The sequence below is a fragment of the Polistes canadensis genome, unplaced genomic scaffold, assembly GCF_001313835.1.
Source record: "Polistes canadensis isolate GaletaPanama2010 unplaced genomic scaffold, ASM131383v1 scaffold_58, whole genome shotgun sequence".
NCBI lineage: Eukaryota > Metazoa > Arthropoda > Insecta > Hymenoptera > Vespidae > Polistes > Polistes canadensis.
The window spans coordinates 623529-648976 of NW_014569605.1; the positions used below are offsets into that span (position 1 = coordinate 623529).

Genomic DNA, 25448 nt, shown 5'->3' on the forward strand with positions numbered 1-25448 from the left:
AGAGATAAAAAAGGAGAGAAAGAAGAAGGAGTCTGTCTTTCCTTCTCTTTTTCTACTTTCTCCCTGCAATCCGGGATAATCCTCGAAGAAGTTCGTCGAGCCATACTCGCGTTCGTATTACCAGTAGTAGTAGCTACTTCGAGTCGAAAGCTCTTGGCAACTTGGGTTTTTCTCTCTTTTATCGTGAAAGCTTGAACGTTGAGTTTGTAGGGGGGTAGGAGGTGGCGGAAAGGTGGAGGTCGTAGGAGGTGATTCGATCGGTCGAGGGCAGTGCAACGACGTGCATCGCACCACAGCAAGGGCGACATTATCGCCGGTTGCACACACCGTGCGGCTGCGGATGGTGCGGTATGGTGGTTAGGGCAGTGCACCACAAGGGTGGTCAAACCGCAAACGAGACCACCGTCCTGGCTATCTGCTATCTGGATAACCACCGCAGCCACCGCTACCACCGAGCACCCCAGCACCCCTCGCGTTCACCGCTCGACCACCCGACCTGCCCTCGCCGAGGTGCCGAGCTGCCCAAGGTGGGGGCAGGAGGGAGGGCCAGGAGGAAGGGGCTGCGACCCCACGCACCCCGCTCGCGACCCACTCGGAAACGGTAGCAAGTTACGTCGGTTAAAGCTTATCTCGCTAATCGACCTCTTCGATCGATAAGTCCTCGATACTACTACTACCCATGCAAGAAAAATAACTTTACATTTTTTTTTTTTTTCAACATTTTTCTTCTCCCTTTTTCCTTTTTTTTCTTTTGATGATATCGACACTTAGCAGCATTTTAAGCGTATTTTGAAAAACACCGTTTACTTTATAATAATTGTGTAACGTAGGTAAGCATACCTATCTATCACTGTTAACCTCTATTTTTAAACATCAATTTACTAGCCGTGTAATCAGCACCATCTATATACTACTACTCGGTATATGAAAAAGCCACTCAAGACTGGATCCCTCGTAGTTTACGTCCTCGCGTTTACATCTCACCGTGAACTTTATCAATTTAATTGCAGGCAAAAAAAAACCAAAAACGAGAAAAAGAAAAAAGAAAAAAAAAAGAGAAAACGTTGAGACGTCTACGTCGAGAGGAGGACGGGCGCGCCACGCCGCCGGTGACAATTAAAATTTAAGAAACTCGTCGGACGGCAGGTGCAAAGTAAAACGTGCCGCTAAAGCGGGTAAAGGCCTCGCCGAAAACGCTCGTAAACGCCAAAGGCTACGGCGGTATAAGAAGAAAGAAAGAAAGAGAAAGAGAGAGAGAGAGAGAGAGAATGGGGTGAGGGTAGAAAGAAAAATAAAGAATGAGAAGGAGAGGAAGGGAGAGAGAGCAAGGAGGAGAGCAAGAATCTCTGGTCTCCATATGCGAAGCTATTACTTCGCCGTGTAATCACCGCGATTCCGCCATGTCGAGACGCGGTGAACTCGCACGATAAATTTCTACGACTCTTCCTTCCTTCCTTCCTTCCTTCCTTCCTATCTTCCTTCGCGTCCTCCCGCATCCTGTCTTCTCTTGGCGTCGTTTTGCCGTTTACGGCCCGACTACCGAGAAATTTAAGCGTACCCAAGCTCATCGGGCAAACGGCTTCAAGTATATACTCACCCTCCTGCCCTCTTCTTCCTCTTTCTCCTACTCCATCTATATGTATACATACATTAATGCATGTATATATTTATGTACGGTGCTTATAAGAGGAAGTAGCAGAGGACTTTTAAAGCTCGTACATACACGCGTTACCATCGCGTTTACGACTCTTCTCCGCTAACTGCCACCTTGTGCCTCCGAGACTATTCCCATTCTATCCCCCCCCCCACACCCACCCATTTCGTTCACTTTAGAATTCTCTTCTGAGCTCATTGCGAAAGGATTTTCAACGTCGAGTAGTATAATACTCGACAGTCTTCCAACGATAATTAATATCAGACAATTGTTGTTATTTCTTGGATTTTTATTTTTATTTTTTTTATTCTTTTATTCTCCAAAAAATTGATATTAAAAATTCTCGCGATATCGGTGTTACTATTTCGCGAAAGAATAAACAGAAAAAAAGAAAGCAAGAAAGAAAGAAAGAAAGAAAAAAATAGAAAACCCGGAGGAACGTCGATGGAAGGCGTGAAAACGAATCGCAGGCGATTTCAAAGATTTATATCCACGAAATGTCGCGTTGGAAAAATATATTTCGGCGTTTATTGGGATCTCTGGGATCGATTCTCGGCGGAGAAACGTGACTTTCATCGCGCTCGCGATATGCCTCACCGTCCCCGTGAACCTCTTCCTTCTCCTCCGCCTCCCCCTCCCCCTTCCCCTCCTCTTAAGCACACGCGTTCCAATTTATTTCCGAGATACGCGTAACTCGCAGACGATTGGTGAAGAATTATTTCCAGACGTGTGGACAGATATTTCTAACAGGGCGAACTACCGGTGCTGTCCCACTCTGCACCCTCCTCGCTTATTCGGACGATATTTATTAATCCTGCATCGTGCGAATAAACGAATCGAATTGTTCAACGTGAATCGCGAAAAACGACTCGTTTTAAAAAGCTTTCGATTGAATTGAGATTTCACGAATGCGATCAGTTTGTTTTCCACGCGTTAAAAACAAGATCAATCGAGTCGAATGATCATTTTTACCACTCCCCAATCGTTCCATTTATTTACGTATATATAATCAATGATTCTCGTAATATTGTATTTGTTTAAAAGGATTAAATTGAAAAATCATTTCACTATACACGTACCGATACTTTTATCGCGTGCTAGCTAGCTATTCCTTTAGAAAAAGATAGGTATAACGTATAGATCATTTTTCTATTTCCATTGACCCGTATATATCTGTATTTGTATATATACATATGTATCTATCTTTCTATCTATCTATCTATCTGTCTGTGTATCTATCGTGCACGTTCATCATAAAATGGAATCTTCTCTTCAAAGAGTCTACCCATTCCGCGAGATAGGAAACCGACCTCGAATATTCATATCCTGCTTGCGAAGATCGAACAAACACGAAAGGATTCGTTCGAGCGGTTTCGTATATAACCGTACAAGCCTTTTCGTGGCATCGCAGTATTTTTGTTAGACACCGAGGAAACCGGAAAGCGCAATCGCCAAAGGCACCATCTTTTTTATCTTACCGTTCGTTGTTATTCCGATATATACGAAAGAACGCTTTCACATGATATACGTATACTACATATGTACATATAGGTACATCCACGATCAAAAACTTCAACTTTTCTCTATAGATACAAAAGCTTTTCAATGAATTTCAATTTGTTTTCATTAAATAAAATCAAAAATATAAGGGAGAAACAACAATTTATTGCGAAATGTAAATAAAAAAGATAATAAACATTATTTTATCGTTAAAACATTGATGATAAAATGATAGAAATTTTTGATCGAGAATGTATTTTATTTATCGGGAAACACAACGAGGCATATATGTATGTATACGTTATATATTTGTACGGAACTATTTCTTTCTCTTTCTCTCTTTTCGAAAATTGAGAAAGATTTATTTGCAGAATAAGAACAATAAGTCTTCTCGTAAATAAGTAGAACCTTCGTCCCTCGTCGATAAACGAGGGGGTGGTCCATCCGATAAAATACATACACTCATCCACGAGCAATTGAATCGCTTCGAAAATATAACCCCCGTTATTCTTTTTCCGTGCAACGAAGCATGTCGACTAACACCGTTCTCTCTTTCGTTTCGTACGGGCATCGACGAGCAGGCAACCAAGCGAGTCGATGTTCTCCTTCCTTTCGTTTTTGCTGGACGGACGATTTTCTTCGGCTCTCGTGCTGTAAAATAGGAGCTAAAGGAGAAAGGAAAAGAGAAAGAGAGAGAAAAAAAACACATAATAGAAAAAGAAAAAAGAAATGTGTTGTAGTACTATCCCATTGGCAGGAGAACGCGAGTGGGTTATGTGTGTGAGAAACAACGAGAATGAGAGAAAGAGAAAGAGGGAGAGAGAGGAATGGAGAATACGTTGGCGCGCGTTTATTAGTGTCCAATTGTGACGAGAGAGGTACCGGTGAAACACGAAAGCGAGCGCGTGAACTCGCTCATTTGCGTGGCTGTTAATTTGCCACGTTTGTGTGCGCACTGCCGCCAAGGCCGCAGCGGGACGCCAACGGACAGAGGGAAAATTAGTGCCTCGCGTGTGGGTGGGCGCTTTGCGTTCCGTTGCGTTCCCTTTCTTCCTTCTCTGCTGCCCCAAACTGCGTCCTCTTTCTCTCTCTCTCTCTCTCGCTCACTCGCTCGTATATTCTAACGGATAAAAATCGGCACGTCGTAAAATATCCTTCTCCAACGACGTCGAAAATCAACAGAGTCATCCGTCTTTCTACGTAATATACAACACAACGCATACATGCATGTACTTATATTTATTAGTATGCGCACGCGTATGTATGTAGATGTAGATGTATACGATCCGACACACGCTCATGAATTTCTTATGAGAATACATTAAGCTCTGATAAAAGAGAGGATACGCGTTGCGTCTCTGCGTTTGCTTTTCGTTCGAGAAAAAATAAGACGCATTTCCCCCTCCCCCTCCTTCTCTTCCTCCTCCTCCCCACTAATCACTTCTCCCACTGACTTCTTTACTTCTTCTTTATTTTAATGACTATAACCCGTAACCTATTCCTGGTACTCTGTTTCTGTCGTAGTTCAACACGAAAACGCTCGGTTGAGTTGTCAAATGTCGTAACATATGCTTTAAGAACTTTATTTCATAACTAACGTTACCACAGTGCCACGTAATTACGTATCACTTCAAATTAACTTCTTTGTTTTCCTTTATTTCGCTTCTTATCGATTACGATTCTATGCTTGAATACCTTATTGTACTATATTTTTCATAAATATGTATATGCATAAATAAATCTGACAAAGGCTCGATACGACCTTGTCAACACCGATATTTGTTAAACTCTATACAGTTTTTAAAGTCTTGAACTAAAACACACGAGAGGAACTGAAAAGTTCTCAGCCCATCACGCAACGTTAGGTTGACAATTTTTGAACCAAGCACGAAGATGGCTAACACATACGACGAAGTGTTAAAATATAGTAACTACTGAAAAGAACTACCCGTATATAAGAATATTTTATGAAACTTATTTCTTCGTTTTCTTGGAAACGATTGAATATTTAGGTCTTACTGCTTGGCACACAGTATATGCACTTAATGGACGGTTACAACTGTGTAGAGTGTAAAAAATATCGGTGTTAACAATGTCGTATGGAACCCTTCCAATAAAAATTTATAATTTAATCTCTTAATACTACCTAATAAAATACCTACCTTCCTTCGTATCGATGAAACTCTTCCCTGTAATACAATAAATCTTTCTCTCTCTTCCTCCTCTTTCTCTCCTGAATTATTCGTAATAACCGATCCGTATTTAGCTCATGTGATATTCAAGATTCATCCGCGAAATGCCGTGGGCGCGCTCGGTACTCGACCCATCCGAGTTCTAACTCCTATTAAACCTACGTAAAACTCCCCCACCAGCGGGCCGTCCTCCCATTCACCTCCCCGCCACCTCCCCTTCCGACAACGTCCCCAAACGTCATTCCTCCTCCTGCGTCGCATATCATTACCATGCAAATACGACTCAGCGTGCGGCAAATCCCGCGTAAAATCATCCTTTCCCCCGTTCAAATCCAGCCACCATCGCACCCTACTACCAACGCAGCCCTCTCACCCCACCTCACCCATCCCCCTTTCTCTCTCTCTCTCTCTATTGCTCAACCCTCGTCGCAATACTCTTCTCTATCCCAATGGCGGCCACATATGCAAAATGTGCCGCTATCATAATAACGTTACGTCGATGAACCTTCCACTGAATAGGGCTGAACCGTGTGCATGCATGGCATCGCTAATTACCTACTCGATGGTAGCTTTCGCACGGCCACCGCGATCTCTGCCGTGTTCTTTACCACTCTTCCTCTACTACCAGTTGCAAATTCAAATTGCTATCTCTCCTTCTATACATTCGAATCGTCTAATTCCACCGATATTAGCAAATATGTATGTATATATGTATATAATATATATTAAAATCTCTCTTTTCTATCATAATTTGTTATTTTATTCTAAAGTATTTTTCAAACGAATAAATAAAAAATAATCAAAGCGTCAAATTGTATCATGCACATTTGAATAATTTGAAAAAATATATGGCATTGTATTTTACCTACCAGAAAATATTATTTCTTCGTGTCCGTTGAATAAATATTCTAAGTAAAAGGTAATAAGTTTGAAATAAATGTTGGATTTAATGCGTCGCTTTATACTCTTTTATTACTCGAATCTTAACCGCTTATGTATAATAATCTCTAAATCTCGATGAATATTTACAAAGATTTTTATCTTTTTCGTGTTTGCCACCAAGCTCTGTCGGTAGACGTAGAAAAATATGACGGTATGCTCGTGATGCTCTCTCGCTATGTATGCATATATATATAAGTATATATATATATATACACATACATATATACATATAAGTATATATATATATATATATACATACACATATATATATATATATATATATATATATACTTTTATATTTATATATCTATATTATAAGTATATCTATGATATATACAAAAATGTACAAGAGAGGCAAGATATGCGTGAGTAAAGCGTAGCCGTACCCGCTTGTCACTATCCCTTCTAATCCTAAGTAGAATTAATGTTTGATCTCGTTGCCAAAGGCGATTCAAATATGCACGTCGAGCGATACGAAACGAACGAAACCGCTTTTCAAGATCGCTTTTTAAAAGGGAGCTTATCGGAGCCTGTTGTTCCGAGCAGTTTCCTTCCCATCCTTCACTCCTTTGCCCCTTTTGCCTCTTCATCCTCCTCCTCCTCCTCCTCCTCCTCCTCATTCACCTTCTTTCACGGTAATTTAAACTTTAGTAAGGCTTCCTTGAGTCTTCGAGTAACTCTTTTATTCAAAAAACTTACGAAATTCGCGACTTTGTCGATCATTTTTTTTAATAAAAAAAAAAAAAGAAAAAGAAAAAAAAAGAAAGTAAATAAATAAAAGAACTACTAAAGAAAAAATTAATATTCGAAGCAGTTCGGAAACAAAAAAAATTACGATACCGATCGTGTTTCGGTTGTCAAAAATATCAAAGTTAAAATTGATCTACAAAATTCGAACTTCTATCCCTCGTTTGGTTTTTTGTTATCCTTTTTTTTTCTTTTCTTCTTGAAATTTATCACCAATGATAGATTAAATTTAACCTACGATGAGAAATCCATTTGTCAGTCCCGCTATTTTGTAATAAGAGTCTTTGACCATCAGTAGCAACAACAACAACAACAACAACAACAACGACGACGACAACGATGACGATAACAAGAACAACAACGGCAACAAAGTCGTTCGTAAATAACGTAACACACGAATTTTATAGATGAACTTTCGGAAAAAATGGTCTTCGATGACGATGACGGTGGTGGAGACTTCATTAAATTGTCTTCAATAAAGTACCTCGTAAACTGTCGCCTTTTTGTCACCAGAACCTGTCACGATATACTTGTCATCCGCGGAGATGTCACAGCTAAGCACCGATGACGATTCCTTCGACTGAAATCAATCGATAATCGACATGTCCAATAGTCAAAATATTATTCAAACGATAAAATAGATATATAAAAATATAAAGTAAAAGGTGTAGTAAAAATAATAAGTGCGGCGAGAGATAAATGGATAAAAAAAAAACAACAAACGTACGCTTAGCCCGATACACGTCATTTCGCGTGATAAAAAAAAAATGTCACCGTAGGAAAAACTTTCCTCGCACTCTCTCATCAAATTTTACGTTTGCGAAGCCAATTTCGCGTGGAATCGAAACATTAGTATTATGTATCTACCTTGTCGTATCGTATGTATCAAAGTATTACATATCTACGAATTTTACTTTGCGGGATGATTTCAACGATCGCGCGCAGTTTATATATTATCTGGGTAAAATCTGAGGGGGGGGGGCTGAACTGAATATAAAAAATATCGTATTTTGGTTTCCCCAAAACTGCACGCGGATTTACGCGGTAGAAAACAAATAAAGAAAAAGAGAGAGAGAGAGAGAGAGAGAGAGAGAGAGAGAGGTAGTGCCAAGCGGGATGTAAAAATACATTTTTGGAAACACGGCTGACAATGGAAGGGCTATAGATCTTTCGAATTCGTGACGAGAGTTAGTAGTAGTCTGGCTCGAAAAATCGAATATCGCGATTCAAACGAATTTGAATTTTTATTCAAAAGTGTAATCGAAACGAGATCATCCGCTTGATTTTGCTAGTCGCCCGGTAGACATTTTAACTCTTTTCCCATTCAATCTCGTCGTGAAAGTGAATCATTTTTATCCCGCGATATATATATACACGAAATTTCATAACATTTTTAAACTTTTAGCAATAAATATACAACAACAATAATAATAATAATAATAATAATAATAATAATGATAATAATAATAATAATAATAATAATGTTTCTTACTTGGAATATCGAGGCACCATAAGGCGTACGCCAGGCGTTCAAAAGGTTGTCTTTTCCCGTCGAGACGAACCATTTGCCGCTCGAAGCAAATTTCAGAGATAGTACGCAGGATTCGTGCAGATGCAGCTGATACTTGTCAGGTTTTAGAGCGTGTAGTACCTCAACGTTGGAATTCTCCATGCCGACGGCAAGCCAATCGCCAGTGGGGCAGTAACCGAGCGAGAAAATCTGCGACGTGAAATCGTGTTGTTGAAGCTGTCGACCTTCTCGGAGATCCCAAGAGCGTACTGTGTTGTCAAGACCACCGGTCCACAATTTCGATCCATTTGCAGAGATATCGATGCAAGAGGCACCGTCCGTGTGACCTTGGAACTGTCGAACCAACGCCTGATTTTGAAGATCCCAAACTGCGATGTTTCCGTCGCTGCAGCAACTGAAGCAGACCTTCGAATCCGGAGAAATTGCGAGGGCATAGCACGCCGGTGCCGATGAGGTTAATTCCGCTTTGATTCTTGGCGTTGGACTCGCCAAATCCCAAATGCTCAATTGACTTGCCTCCCCGCCAACTATCAACGTCCTACCATCCGGTAGTAACTTCACTGATCTGTATTATTCCCCGAGAAAAAAAAACAATAATGCATTTTACAATGCTTCGTCCATTGGAATGACGTTTTTCTGATAATTTATCATCATGGAATCAAAATACCATCATTTAAATAACGCGATAATGTAAGGGAATACTTTAGAGATGATTATGTAGACGGTGGTATTAAAATTCGTTCATCGGGAGATCGTATTTTCAACGATAATTAATGCATGCTCACGGAGATTTTAATCGAACAATAGCGCGCCAAATTTACATATAAGCGGGCTAAAATATATCAAATCCAGTAAAGGCTCTATAAAAGAGAGAGAGAGAGAGAGAAACAGGGAGAGAGAAAGAGAAAGAGAAAGAGAGAGGAACGGGAAACGTGATTGCAAGAAACGTGTATGAAATTTAATTAACATACGAGCATTAACGATCACATAGCGGAGGAGCGAAACGCGAACAATTTGCCGCTTGGAATTTTATTACAATGCAAAAATACGCTTGACGTTCGTAAAATATCGAAAGAGAAAGAAAAAGAGAGAGAGAGAGAGAGAGAGGGAGAGAGCGCGAATTCTGGTCGATTCCTGCGGTTTTGTTTTCATTATAAATCACTGCCGCTTTTCGAATGGTTATTAATTTTTCAATGTAACGTCATAATATACGCGAATATCGTTCATCCGTATTTTTCACGCGATAAAAGTTCAATTTTTACGTTTACGTTGTTTCTTGGGACTTTATTATTGAATATAGGAAAAAAAAAAAATTGTACAAATGTAAAAAAAAAAGGATGGATGTAATTTTCCACGAACCTAATGTAATTGTCTCGTTGTAGACAATCTAGTTGAGAAACCGGCTTCGCGCTGCCACTCCCGCCTTGACTGATGTCCCAGACCTTGACGCATCCCTTGCCGCCGGTGTAAACGTACTTGGTCGGATTGGAGATCGTGACCGCGCACACGACCTCGCCGTGACTTAGGGTATTAATCTGACGCGCGTGACGCGGTATCCCGCTTGCCATCAAAGCATCTAAAGGGAAGCTGGCCGGTTGCATGTGTCCGTCGCCCGACACTTGGAAACTGTAAGCTCTGTTAAACAAAAGTCAAAGCCGGAAAAGATGAATATTATTGATCGTTGATAAATTTGGGATTGATGAATCTGTCGTTCGTACTCACGGTTTGCCGCCGGGTACACCAACCGCGCCGACAATAGGTGCCCTCATCGTGACGTGGGGATCATAGAGTTGTTGAAGAGAAGGCGGTGCTCTAGGTGGCGCATAACCGTTGTAGCCGATCATGTCAACGTGAGGATGTTGAGCAGCTGGCCCGAGATGATGGGGAGGTGGCCCGGGTGGATAATGAGGAGGGTAAGGACCAGGTACCGCAGCACCGGTTGGTGGACCTTGTAAAAGTTTAGCCGAAGCCGATGTTTTTAAACCAGCACTAGCACCACCACCACCACCGGCACTACCACTACCACCACCGCCACCGACAACCGAACCAGAAGTGGGTGTGAGAGACTTCGAGATCGGTGTCGTAGCTTTCTCACGTTCTTCCATTTTTTTGGCCGAAGGTGTGCTCGCATTGCTACTCGTCCCACTTCTAGGCGAGTGCGGTGTAATGTCTTTTTTCGTTTGCACGCTGCTACCCAATGGTGCCACTACCACCTTGTCTATGCCATTTTCTCGAGGAGACGACCTTCCATTGACCACCGGACTCGTCGGACCCTCGCTCGCATCGTCCACCACTAGATCCTGATCGCTCTTCTCTCCGTCGCTCTATTACAATCGACAAAAATAATAAAATAAAAAGAAATAAAAAAAACGTGATCTCTCGACTCTAACAACTCTCTTCGTAATTACCTCCTTCCACGATAGTGATTATCTAATCGAGATTACCTATGTATCGGCTCTCTCTAATGCAACTAGCGACACTCGATAGGAATCTAATTAGCGATAGCGATCTAACCTGCCTTACCGAGCAACCGATTAATCGGGGATTTCTTCGGAACGACTAAATTATAGTCTTCTCCAATACCAAAGATCCTTGTCGTTTATCGCGCGTATGCGTGTAAGTTATCTACACTAAGAAATGTGGAACTTACGTGTCCGATGTCCTTGTCCTGTTCCTTCTTCATTTTCTTTATGTGCATCGAGTGATCGTGATGGTTCTGGGAATGATGACCGTGATGGGACTCTTGCGGTGTTCGTGGTCGACTGTACTTGTCACCGGGAGATATGGAACTTCTCTGTAATACGAAAAAAGTCCTTCTATCAACATTTCTTCTTTTCTTCATCAACAATGAAAAAAGACTTTCCCAAGAGAGAGAGAGAGAGAGAGAGAGAGAGAAAAAAAGAAAGAGATTCAAAGGAGTCCCCGCTTACGATAGTATAAAAACAAAAGTTAGAACCGTTGTTTCAAAAGAATTTATTCGAATCGATATATTATACGAGAAATGATATCTTATTTTTCTGCCAGATGATAATATGAACAAGAAGTTTTCTACATGGATGTTACGTGACAAACCATAATTATCTACGTCGATGGTTATTAACAATCGTCAGGCGAGCTTTCGCGGTAATCGATTTCGATTTTAGCGGGCGACGTGAAACGGGAACGGTTCGTAAAGCGTACTCGTTTAGAGCCCCGCCACCACGAGGACGATATTAAAATGTAATTTTGGCTGTCAGCGCGATTACCGCACTATTAACGATCTAGTCGAGTCCACTTTTATTATCCTCGTGCTTGCTCGCGTTCAATCCTCCCTATTCGTTCCATCGATCCAATGAATTTCACATTTTACATTTTACATTACGACCTACAAATTTTTCCCCATTTTAATTTTTGTCGGTTTCAATGAAAACGAAAAAGGTATTTTATCGTGAAATTAAATACACGCTTTCGTTTCTTCGTGTTTTCTTTTTTTCTTATCACTTTTATTTCTACACCTACATATTTACACGAAAATCATCATGTGAGAAGATGATCGTATAATAATTGGAACAAACAAAAAAAAAGAGAGATAGCCGATATTTGTGTAAAATTTCTCGAATCGCAAGGTGGCACGCGTCTTCGGCCATCGGTCAAGCTTAAATAAAGCATAATGGAATTCATGAACGGGAAGAGAGAACAAGGGGGAAGGTAAAAGGGTTGCGAAAAAAGGAAAAGATAGGATAGCCGCGGTGGCCCGAGGCTTGCAAACGTGGCTTTTCTCTCTCTCTCTCTCTCTCTCTCTGTCTAAAGAGTGTGAGAAGAGAAGAGAAAATGAGCTGCGAGACGAAAAGGGACAGGAGGAAAGGGTTGGGGGTGGAGAAGAAAGGGGTCGGCCTGGTAGGGCCGATAATGATTATAGAGTGGGCATGCATAACCTACGGCTGCGAGTGGAGAGAGAAAAAAGAAAGAAAGGAAGAAAGAAAGAAAAAATGAAAGAAAAAAAAAGGGAGAGATATATAAAACGAAAGAAAGAAGAAAGGAGGAAAAAGGAAGGAGGAAAAAAAAATGATAGAGAGAAAGAGAAAAGGATGGAGGACACGAGCAGCAGGCTCAGAACGGAAAGTGCCTCGAGCACGAAGAGAGAAAGAAGAGAGGAAAATAGAATGGCAAGACGCGGAATGAGAGGGCGTCGGTGGGCGTTTCGCGGTCCTGCGATGATTACAGACCCGGCAAACCTATAATACACGCTCCGCGCTCCCTTCTCACCCTTCTTTATGGCCTACCTTCCTTTCTTTCCATTATTTTTTGCGTCTCACTCTTTCTTTCTTTCTTTCTTTCTCTCTCTCTATCTTTCTTGCTCTCTTTCTATTGCTCTCTTTTGGTCTTTCTTGTCTCACAAACGATCCCTTTTCCCTATCACCTACCTCCCACTGCCACATCTTTCCTCTGTTTCGTTCTTCTTCCTTTCTCACCCTCTCTCTCTCTCTCTCTCTCTCTCTCTCTCCATTTATCTATCATGCTTTTCACGCGCAATAACACGTTCTCTTCGCTTCTATTTAACAATTTTGTTTTTCTTTTTATTTTTTTTTATTTTTCTTTTCTTTATTTGCGGCATCATAAACGTCTGGGAAGTACTTTGCAGAGCATGTCTCTTTATTCTTCTATAATTTGAATTCTTAACATGTAAAAGAGCTTAACTGATTCGTATGTAGGAGTATACATAGTATATATGAGTGCACTTTACATATTTACATTTATACGTATTTACATATTTCACGTAATACATATTAATGCATTCAGTGTTCGCGCAAGCACGTTATAAACAAAACTGGCGAGGGGCTGCCCCCTCTCTCTCTCTCTCTATCTATCCCTCTCTGTTTCCACTCCTCTCTTTGAGAATTGACCGAAGGCTCACGTTGCTAGGATAATTAATTCTTCGGCCGAATTAAATTAACGATCGAATCGAAACACGGAAATTATGTATATACGACTAGATATTGTGTGTAATACTATACACATAGATACACATACTTGGTTGGTACCGACGAACGGAAGATATGTATATCGAGCATAAATTTAACGCTTTACCTTCTACGTTTCTCTTTCCTTCTCTTAAAATAACAAAGAGATTACCAGGTGCGCTTAAAATTCATATTTGAATTCGTAATTTCATTTCGACAAGGTGAAAACGGACAGGTAATTTTACGGTGACGGAGAAAGGTGGAAAATACGTCTGTTACGTTTTCCCGTTCTCTCTCTTTCTATCCTCATTCTCTTTCTCACTTTCGTGCTTAATCCCAGAACGTATAGTAGTTGAACTTCACCCCTACTACCATCACTATTCTACGTTACTAGCAACTACTACACAACACAGCGGTTGCTCTCGCTGTTAGTACTACTACTCTTCTCCATGTACTTTCTCTCTCTCTCTCCCTCTCTTTCTGCGGGGCCACTTTCCGTGGCTCTCGAGCGTCCGTCGAAAACATAAATTGCACCGTAGAGAGCGCGTATATACGCAAAGCAGCAGCCGGCACGCCGGCATTCGTTCGTTCGTTGGTTGGTTGGTTCGTTCGTTTCTACCACCCTTCGCGAGCACGAAAAGTTACACGCGTGTAATCTGCGTGTTATACACGAGGCTACGTTGAGTACCACCACGCTCGAGTACGCTTGCACGCGCTTCTCTCTGACTTACGACTTGACTATGCGCTTGTGCTTATGCTTGCTTGGGCATTTCTCTTTCTCTCTTTCTTTCTTTCTGTCTATCTCCATATCTTTCTTTTTTTCTACAAAAGCACTATTTCTTTTCTTTTCCATTTTGTTTTCTTCTATTCTTTCCACTCTTCCCTCGTCTCTTTTCTTTCTTCTTACAACGAGAACTTCGCCTTCGCCAAAATATACTAATTACGTTGGACAAGTTGGGGGAGAACGAGTTTAAAAAGCCTCACCTTCTTTCTCATATCTTCATCTTTAACGAAATACTATTTTCGGCAGTAAAAGCCGTCCTCATTTTCATCCTCCTTCTCATCTTCATTCCCGTTGTCGTTTACGCATTTCCCCACGCCGACTATCAACGAATCCAATTGCCACGATTTCACGGCTAATCGGATTATTAATTTGACGTTTCGATAAATAATTTATACGGCCAGTTCTCCGAATGAGAAATATTTAACGATGCGCGAGATCGCGTCGCTATAAATTTCGACGCGAGATTTGTACCCATGTATTTAGACACGTACACACGCACGCACGTATACATATGATGCGTCAATCTATACATACATACGTATATATGTGTATCTACTAGGTACGTACGAAGTAGCTACGTGCATATAAACGATGCAATAACAGCAATAACCGAGGCGAACGTTCGGCGCGAGCGTTGATTACGACCGCGAGAGAAAAAAACAGCTTTATCGCCTTTCATCGCGCCGACATTCGACGCAGATAATGGGGAAATTCGTTACAATCGAGAATCGCTTGCAGCACGAACGAGCTTTCGAAAAAAATACAAATATTTAACAAAATAAAACAGAAAATATCGTTTAACTCCATACGTATATAAATATATATAATAAATATGTTATATATTCTACATAATGTACGTAAGGTATTTTTCGATAGCAAAATTCGTAGCTCGCGTGACTCCTTTTATGAATCTCTCTCACACACACATTCTTTCTCTCTTTCTCTCACTCTCTCTTTCGAGGGATTAAGATGCGAAAAAATCGAATTTTTTTTGTTTTGTTTAAATTGTACGCCTACTCACGTGTCTCTCCTCGGTCGAGCTAAGACCTGCAACAGAATAAAAAAAAAATATCTCGTTAGCCCGACTCTTTTAATGGGAGAAGAATCCCGGAACGTTTATAACACATAGTATTCTTTTATATATTTAAATAATTATTTTTCACATTTAATCTCTACCTCCTCCGCTCTCCTCTCTTTGCGTTCTTTTTATTTCCTTTCATTTCTTTTTTCTCTCTTTTATTTCTCCTTTTTTCTTTTTTTTTCAATCATCGAAAACGATTTTCTCTCCTTGTCCGACGGAGCGTGGAAAGAGTCGAGAGAAAGAAAAAAAAAAAGAAAAAAGCAGTGAGCGGAAAACGCATACCTACTAACACGCGCGAAACGCGTCGATAAAATGTTAATAACATAGAAAGAGATGTGCGAGGTCTATGGAACAAAAAAAAAGGGAGAAAGAGAGAGAGAGAAAAAAGGGGTGGGTGGAGAGGGAAAACGGCACCCGTATAAATGATCTTCATGCATATTTATGCGCTTTTCGCTGAAAACCGCCGGTGTACGCTAACAGGGTGACGCAACACGCTTTCGTCTCTCGAAAGCGGATACCCGAAAAGCGCTTTGAAAATTTCCGGGCAAGCGAACCGACTCGTCCTGTTCCATCCCCCATGTCCCTCCCATTCCCCTCCCCTATCCCACCGCTTCCTCTCTCCAACACCTCTTCCATCCTCCTCTTCCTCGTCCCAGGCACTCTCTTTGCGTCGCCTAGACACTACATATTTTTTTTAACGTCATGCACGCTGCACCTCTGATGCCTCCCTCTCCCTCTTCCTCTCTCCCTCTTTTTCTCCAACCCCTTCAACCACGACCACGACCACCACTGCCACCACTACCACCAACACCAAAATACCAACACTACCACCCCTCTTTATCCACGCCTGAACGCAAGCTTTTCATTCAACGCGGGAAATGATATGTGTATGTGTACATACGCGTCGAGTATCGCAAGATCAAACGAGTTTCCTTTATGAAAGAGTAGAAAATTTCGTTTTCTATCGCTACAATCCACGGAAATCATTGAATATTTCTATTTTTAATTTATATATAATATATACGCAGGGTGTCTCCTTAACTGTATTATATAGTTGATATATATAAATGATTTAAATTAATCTCGTTAATAAGAATAATTATTATTCGTGCATTTAATAATGACATACAAATATAGATACCGTTTTGTAAGCAGTTATATACGATTCATTCTTCAACTTACATATTTTAAAGATATAGATTTTAATTTCTTTGACACGCGAAATACCTACTTCCTTTTATAAACGTGCCGAGATCGTACGTGAGGTACGAAAACAGTGAAAGAAATTGGCTTGAAAATCATTTTTTCTTGTTTTTCTTATCTCTCTCTCTCGATCTTTCATATCGTATGAAGTAATTTCTTACCTTTTATTATCTCGAGGAAGTGCTCGTTTCGAATACTTCCGTAGGATCGGCCGAATGCAAACCTGTAATTACCGTGGGCACATCGTGTCTTATCTTTTTTCACCAATTTCTGACGTTTACTCTATACACAATGGCGTGGAGGCATTTCATGTTGTCCTTTGGTTATATCAACTCGACTTTTTACGATAACGATCATTGGAACAGAAAAATGGTTAAAGATCACGCATGAATATATGAACGTATACTATATATCCTTTTACAAAATTTTTTTTCTCTTCACTGTTTTCGTACCTCTACAACAAGTGTAGTAACTCCCTTATACACGTTGAGTCAAATAGAGGGGAGAACGCGTGTTAAGTGTACACCCTGTATATCGTACACCTATAACCCGAATAATTCCATATACTTTTCTCGACTATACTACGATAAGGTTCGCGTGTGCCGGTACCATCGTGAATTATCATGTCCCATCGAGACTTTCGCTCGACAACAGCTCGCAACGATACGCGACGACGACGACGAACGAACGAACAAACGAACGAGCGGTTGCGAGGCATGTAACAACGCAATTCAACGCAACGCGAGCCGCGTTTGCAATCATTATGCGGAGGAAAGGAAACAACACGCGATCTTTCGCTATTCCGCGGTAGCTAACGGTATTACTACTGCACCACCTTCTTCGAAACGACGAAAAAAAGTGTCCTTCATTCCACGCTATTAAAACGAGTAGGTACTCCTCCTTCATTTTTATCAACGAATGTAAACCTTTCTAACTAACACGAGTCGTTTAATTTCCGTCCTAACGATTTCTTCTTATTACCCGTTTAATTAACCAACGAAACAATTATCAACCATGACGTTTATGAAAATAAATCCCAAATAAAATTTCTAAGAAATATATTAATTAAACCAAAAAAAAATTATAAACCTACTTGTGTATGGGTATGGATATCGCATATAATAGTCTAGATTTGATAGGTTTTCGATATAATCGCCCGGATGATATCTAAAAAACTGACCACCGTTGCTTTTGAGATCATCCGGTTGGCCACGATGAATCTCTGGTTTAGCTAACATCGAAAGCGGGTGAGCAGTAGTCGTTCCGGGTGTTGCTGCTGTTCCCGGAGTCAATCCAAGGCTGAGTAAAGTCGCGGAAGTGGAAGTTGGTACCGGAAGACCACCAGCTGGTCCTAATCCAGGAAGACCCGGGATTCCTGGATGGGCAGCTATAGCCGCTCCTGGCAGTTGTTGAGCGTGTATTTGCTGCAGTAGACGTGGAATATCGGTCCTCTGTTGTTGCAACGTCTGCAAGGAAAACATAATTATATTTAACGAGAGTGAACGTATGTATGTATGCATGTATGTAAGTGTATATACACGATGTATGTCAATGTTTTTTTTATTTCGATGCATTTCATACGTTCGTACAAGGACGTGCAAATTGATGACAACAGTGTTTACGATAGAAAAAAGAAAAAGAAAAAAAAAGAAAAAGAAAAAAAAAGAAAGAAGCAATATTTCATACGTAAGTTTAATTACGATACATTCGAAAGACGAACTCGAGTTTAAAATTTGCTCAATAGATAAATAAGTATTGTATTGAGAAATCAATATGTGATTTATCATAGGGGTTAATGTCCTAAATAAACGAACATTTATATGGACGTGTCAATAGAATGATCCAACCCTCATTATTATCCACCCTTCTCTAAAAAGCAGGCAGGTACGGGTATTTGTCCACAAGTTCGCCTTTCTCGTATTACCCATCCCCTATCGAAGTAGAAACGTAAACGCGCTGCTAGCTAGGCTAGCATCGTACGTTTGAGAAGGTAGCGAGGAGAAAGAGAAATAGAAATAGAAATAGAAAGAGAAAGAGAGGAAATAATACAAAGGCTATTATTCAAGTATGTAACCGCTGCATGTATTATAGAAAGAGTGAGAAGGAAAGAATATTGATCGTGTTCTAGATAATAGGTTTCGAAAATAGAAAGCGCAAGGAAAGGAAGAACGATAGAAGAGAGGAAGGGAGAGGAAGTAGGGTCGTTCGACGAGCCCTAGGGATTGCGACATTTGTATATATACGTATAATTTAATGTAAGATAGTGTGCGTGTGTCGGGACGTACAAACGTGAAAAGGGAAGTAGGGGGAATCCCGATAAACTCGTTACGCGTGCGAATCGTGCTTATCGTGGATTTCACTTTAGGCACTTAGGGGTGTGCAAAGAGAGAGAGTGAGAAAGAGAGAGAAGGGGAGAGAAGAGCCTGAGGGGTTTGCCAGCACTAGGGGTGGATTATACGAAATAATCCCTCTCGGGCTACGCGCCGATTGTGTGCGATAGTTATTTCCCCGTCTCCGCCCAGTGAACTCGCCCCGAAGGGCTGCGGATTGCCTTCTCTATGTAGGTTCCTTGCTTGGAATGAGTCGCCAGGAGAAGGTCACGTAGATATATATATATATATATATATATATATATATATGTATACGTATATATATATATAGATTCCCCCGTCGGTGCCAAGACCAGCCAACGTTTATCTCTCCGGGGACGTATTTGCGGCCCGCTACCGGCACGTACGTGAGGAAGTACCGTGCAATTTGCCCCCCGGCCACTCGACTTCCGGTTTAAGGGCCACACCGACTCGAGTTTCCTGCCACCCTCCAGAGAAGCCCCTCCCTCCACCCCTACTACCTTTCTACCACGGCTTTGCGTCCGGATTCATCACGTGCCACTTCATTATCCTATCTTTCTTTCCGCTTTTCTTTCTCTTGCAAGTTTAATCCTTGCGATAAAATATGAACAAAAAAATATCTAAACTTTGTTGTTCTTCTATCTAATGTAAACGACACGTACAATTTTCCTCCACGTTTTAATCAGAGCCGATAATTAATAATAAACGACGTTTAACGCGGTATGAATAATACGCGCAATATAATCGGCACGACAGACGGACGACGTTTATGATAAAAATGCGACAAATCGAAGGAATGAAAAACGACAAAAAAATCCCTTTAAGAAGAACTACAAAAGAAGGGGCTCTTTGCGTCCGGATTGAAAGTAAGGATGATTAAAGGCCTAGAAAGGTGAGACTCGAACCCCTCTTCTTACCTGTGCGCGTTAAACGCACCGAGGTAAGCGTGACAAAAAGCTATATGGGGCGGCTCTACAGGAGCGAGCATGAAAACGCATGCATGTGTACGAGGGAGACGGTTAAATCGACAGACAGGCAAACAGACAGAGAAAATGATAGATGGTGAGAAGGGGACAGGGGGTACGGGGGACAAGGGGGTAAGGGAAGGGAGTTCGAAGGGCTGCTGCGTTCAGTGTGCAGTATTATTAAACGAAATATTGATTCAAGCCCTGTTTACCGAGTAATACATATTCATGGAGGGTTGGCGCTTCTGTCTATTTGCCCTCATCGCCTCCAGAACGCGTCTCCCCTTTCAAACTCACCCCCTCTACCCTTCATTCCCTTCCGGCTCCACTCTGTCTCTCTCTCTCTCTCATTCTGTTCTTTCATAGCCCACCATACTACCAATATACAACACCTGATTACCGAGAACCACAAGATCGTTTTTTACCTAGCGTTCCCTTCTGCTTTTTTCCCCCTTCCTTCCCCTCCTTTTTTTTCTTTTCTTCAAACGAAGGTGGCCATCTTCCCCCGCTCCTCTCTTTTACCTTTATTCGTTCTTTACGGTATATAATACTATACGGTATACAAAATTATTATAGCTTTGGAGTTTCTACCCTTTTGATCGCGAACGCATGATAATTATTTTTTTTTATTTAGATACTTAATTTATTTTATATGCGAACATTTTCTCTCCCTTTCTTTCTCTCTCTCTCTTTCTTTCTATGTTAGAATCAGTTTCGTTGAAGAAATAATTGAAGTCATTCTCGATACTTGACGTCGACCGACCGAGGTTGATTTCTGTACACGTTCGTTTAGGATTTGCTATCGGCGACTAGAAAATTATTCGAGTCATGCACGCGAAGAGATAGAGAGAGAGAGAAAGATATATAGATAGATAGAGGGGTAGGGGAGGGAGAGAGTAGCAACTTGGAACTCAATTACACGCGACGGGTCACCACGGTCGCATGCCAATTTCGAACGAGTGAGCGTGCTTATCATCCCGGCCAAAATGCATGTTTCCTTCTCTGATCTATAAGCATGAATGGAATAATCGTCGACTTAAGACCATCTCGTTTGTTTGTAATATTTTCTATCAATAATCTTCGATATTTTCGATTTAACAATTTTTCATTTGACTTTATTCCGAAAGAATACTTTATGTTTTATTAACCTTATCGAAATGAAATGAAATAAAATAAAAGATTAATGTGAGATTGCAAAAAGAATTCAATTAAAATTCTGTTAATCGGAACAAACGTAAATATTATAAACGAATTAATAATATATTTTGAACTAATATAAAAAGGTAACCCAAGACAAAAGTTCGTGGCATTATAATCGATAGAGATAAATGATAAACGAATCTAAAAACGTCGCGAATTTTCTTCTATTACTCGATATTAAAATTAAACGTCAATGAATAATTGAAACATTAGTTCGACGCAAAATGTCTCGTCGCAATAATATATTTATTCGTCGATAATAATAATCCCGTTGAGATAATTATTGTAAATATATATATAAAATTGATACGTCCAATGCAAGTAAATAGATTAATTGTTTAAAAAATTTAATCGAACTTACCCCAATTATAGAATTGAGCTCCCCCATGGTAACTTGTTTCGCCCTTTCGACAGCCGAAGCAACTTGCTGTTGATGATCCTGAGAAAGAAACGGCAGCATCTGAGCGATAATGGCGCTCAGTCTCTTCGATATTTCGGTCTGCGGGATAGAAAAAAAAGAAAAAAAGAAAAATCGAGATTGTAATTAAATCGTCCATTATCGTTAACGATGATAGCGCTTCTAAACCATGAGAAAGTAGAAGAGGAATAAAAAGAAGACAGGTTTTGAATTTTTTCGAGAGTGAAAATGCAGTCGTTGGTTAAGAACAACCAGAAAGGAACGAGAGGGTAGTGGGTGAAATAGAGGTGGTAGAATGATGGGATGGAATGAGAGAGGAAAGAGGAGAAAGAAGAAGAAGAATATATCGCGTTCCACGGTCTGTGTGAGCTTTTATAGAAATTATAAAGCACTTATACGTATTATGGCGCAGACGGTATAAAATAAAAAAAACACCGTGGCTTAGCGAGAAAGCGTAATGCTCTTCTCTCTCTTTCTCTCTCTTTCTCTATCCTCTTCTTCCATTTTTCGCCATTATACGATGCTCGATGGCTGCAAACGATAGCTCTTCTTTTATATATACACACTGTTACAAAGAAATATCTATATGTATATTTACATATATATATATGTGTATGTACTCGTGAGAGACGTTTTTATAAAATCTCTTTACATTTTTTAAAAGACTCTATTCTTCGATAGGTGATAGGTATTCATTCGTTAAATATATATATATATGGATATTCAATTATTTTTATACTTAAGAAACGATGTTCCAAAATTTTACGTTTTAATAGAAGTTAACTAATAACTATTAATTGCATTTCTAAATTTTCTTCGTTTCACCGATCGACGTAAACATAACTTTATTCTTCAACCTTATTTATTTTTTTTTTATTTATTTACTGGAAGAATCATTTAAAATTGTTTTTTTATATAATATTGGAATCTACACTTTTTATTAATGGTAAAATTCGAAGTAAAAAAACAGACATATTTCGTCTGAAACATGTAAGAAAAAATAAAAGAAAAAAATTGGGTTACAGAGAGTTTTTAGAGATCTTAAAAGACATGTCATCGACTTATGTAGCTTAAATATCGTTTTTAAGAGCGAAGAAAAGAAAAAGAAAAAGAAAAAGAAAAGGTAAAGTGATTCGGAGTTTCCTTGGAGTCAAGAGTGCTCTTATTTTGAAAGCTTTAAAGGACAGGCTTATGTTAGACGAGAAGGAGAAGGAGAGGTTACCGCTTTCCTCTATTTTAATCTCGGCTAACTCGTGCCAACGCCGCAGAAATGAAGCCACACGAGAAGGAGAGACTCAGAATTGGACGAGTAATGAAAAGAGATTAAAGATAAAGCTGTCAGAATAAGTACGGCAAAACATTTAATAAGAACTGAATATAATACATAGGAGGACATACTTAGATTTCGAGTATTATATGTATACGTACAAATATATATAGTGTTTAAAAGGTAACATATTGATGGACGATAGATTTTCCCATAAAATTATCCTCTGCGTACAAATTACGATTCTTTATTTAATTTGTTTTTTCTTTTTTTAAATAAATCATCTCAAGTTTAAAAGTTTCAATAGAGATATTATAAGCCACAGTAATTAAGTTTATGTAGAATAAAAGTATATAATAAATTCCTGGTTTTATAATTAAAAACTATATAGTTAACATCGATTATATCTTCCGTGCTTATTAAACTTTCAACTCAAAGATATACTTAGAAAAGCAAAGGAAAAAGAAAAAAAAGAATATTAAATAAACGTTACAAGAAAATGTAATCTGCGTCAATACTTCAAATGCGTTCAATACTGTATTTGTATAATACTAATGGTAAGTATGCAATACACATATAAAATGAAACGTGTTTACAGGAAAAAGATCGGCAAAACTGGTTACTTAAAAATGTTAATTTTTTCCTTGCATAATTTGTAAGAATATCGAACGAAGCATGAAGAAAAAAAAAAAGAAAAAAAAATGAAGAAAAATATCATTGTATAAAAAAAAGAATATTTTATCATCGTAGGCGTCAGAATCGAGAAGCCATCGTACTTTGTAAAAAAAGAAAACAACGTAATAAAAATAAAAAGAAAAAAAAGAAAGAAAAAAAAAAAAGAAGAAAAAGAAAAAGATGAAGAAGAAGAAAGGACATAAGAAGAATATTCTTACTCATTCCCATCGACAATTCCCAACGTTCTTCTTTCGTTAAATCGTTACTCGTGTCGTCGAGTCATCGCGGCAAATGTTTATTCGCCGGTATATACTCGGAGCAAACTTATCTCACCTTAATAACTTTGGCAAACATACGAGAATCGACGACGCGCGACATCTCCTCTCGCGCGGTAACGCAGTCGGAAAATAAAACGCCACTCGAAAGAGGAAACCGTTGAGGAGGAGTTGAAGGAGGAAGAGGAGGGGAGGATCGTGATAAAGAGAAAGAAGTGGAATGAGACGATAAAAAAAAAGGAAAAAAAAGAGGATATTGCATGAACGTATATAAGTATGTAAATACATATGTATATACAAACTGTACGATAGCGTTGATGACCATCTCTTTATACTCCTTCTCAAAAAAAAAAAGAAATGAACATAATATAATACATTAAATTTTCTTTTTAATTTTTTTACAAATACGAAAAAAGAAAAAGAAAAAAGTAAAAGACAAATTATTATATTTTATATTTTAGAAGAATAGTAAAGACGGAAAATGTTAGACAAGTTATAAACATTTGAATTCGCAATACGATATATTAACGCTACGTATTTTTACGTACGTATAAAGAAACACGATGGCATCATATTGTTTCAAACGAGACATGTACTGTATATGTATATATATATATATATGTATATATTATATACAATATATATTACCAACGTTTTTCCTCACGACTCGACGTTGGCGAACGATATTGTAAAAATGTATTAAATTATTTCGATGCTAAAGATATTTACCTGTTTGTGCATCTCGACGTTGAGGCCGTACGACATCTCGTAATACTGTAACAAACAGAATAAAAAAGAAAAATAAAGTATAGATATATATGTATATATACATACAAGTTTTATCTTTTTCTTCTGCAGTCTGTTCGATCGTTAAAATGCAAACTGCGAGAAGAAATAATGAAAAAGATAGGAAATGATAGGAACAAAAACGTCGTATGAATTAATTTTTCGGAATTCGAGGCGTTTCGATTCTAATTGCACTCTCTCTCTCTTCTCGAGTCTCCCATGTAAATTGATAGGACGATTCGTGTCTCGCTTTTTCGTTTCTATGTATTTACTTATTTACTCACTTACGATGTATGTGTGTGTGTGTGTATATATATAAATAAGTATTACCTGACTACGTTTCTCATTCGCGACGTATTTGGTAACGGCACTCGTTCACGACTTAATTAAAGCGCGAGAAAAGAGACAACTCTGGCTAGTTTCGAAGTAATATACTCGAAGATTTCAAATCTAGTTAGAGGTTGTTTTTCTCTCTCTCTCTCTTTCTTTCTTTTTATGTACAAACAGGCGACATTTTCATCTAATTCCAATTGAATGGTCGTAAGTATGTAAGGAGATAACGAGAATAATTTACTAAGAATTTTGTATCTAACGAAGAGAACGTCCTTCGAATCGAACACTTTCTTCTCAGCTGCGCGAACGTTTATTGCACAAAACAACAAGGATAACCTCAGAACCACCACCACTACCCACCACCACCACCACCACCACCACCATTACTGGCCGCAGTGGTTTTTGCGGTCGTCCTTGTTTAACTTTCTCCTCATTTCTTCCCTATCTCTATCTCACTCTTTTTCTGAGCCGTTTAACACGGTAAGCATTAGCGAGCAAGGTAACTAGCAAGCTAGCAAGCAAGCAAGCAAGCAAGCAAGTAAGTAACAAAACAACGCCGGTAGCAATTTAACATCGTTTTCTAGATCTGTCCCAGCTTCTAAAA

At 39.4% G+C, this 25448-nt stretch overlaps 1 protein-coding gene across 4 annotated transcripts in view; it reads right to left on the reverse strand.

The window, feature by feature from the left end:
• Positions 1-6574: 6574 nt before the first annotated feature.
• The window catches only part of LOC106785887 (transducin-like enhancer protein 4), a 42937-nt gene continuing 24063 nt past the window's right edge, over positions 6575-25448 (reverse strand). The window contains exons 4-12 of one of the 4 annotated variants that reach the window (XM_014746692.1): positions 24455-24499; positions 21452-21589; positions 17668-18040; positions 15312-15337; positions 11217-11360; positions 10289-10890; positions 9926-10201; positions 8528-9131; positions 6575-7615 (exon numbers count right to left, since the gene is read on the reverse strand). In XM_014746692.1, coding sequence (XP_014602178.1) covers positions 7508-7615; positions 8528-9131; positions 9926-10201; positions 10289-10890; positions 11217-11360; positions 15312-15337; positions 17668-18040; positions 21452-21589; positions 24455-24499 — 2316 coding nt within the window. In that variant the 3' untranslated portion in view covers positions 6575-7507. Of the gene's footprint in view, positions 7616-8527; positions 9132-9925; positions 10202-10288; positions 10891-11216; positions 11361-15311; positions 15338-17667; positions 18041-20102; positions 20214-21451; positions 21590-24454; positions 24500-25448 lie in introns of those variants that run through there. The other 3 variants (XM_014746694.1, XM_014746693.1, XM_014746695.1) reach the window with 3 other exon arrangements.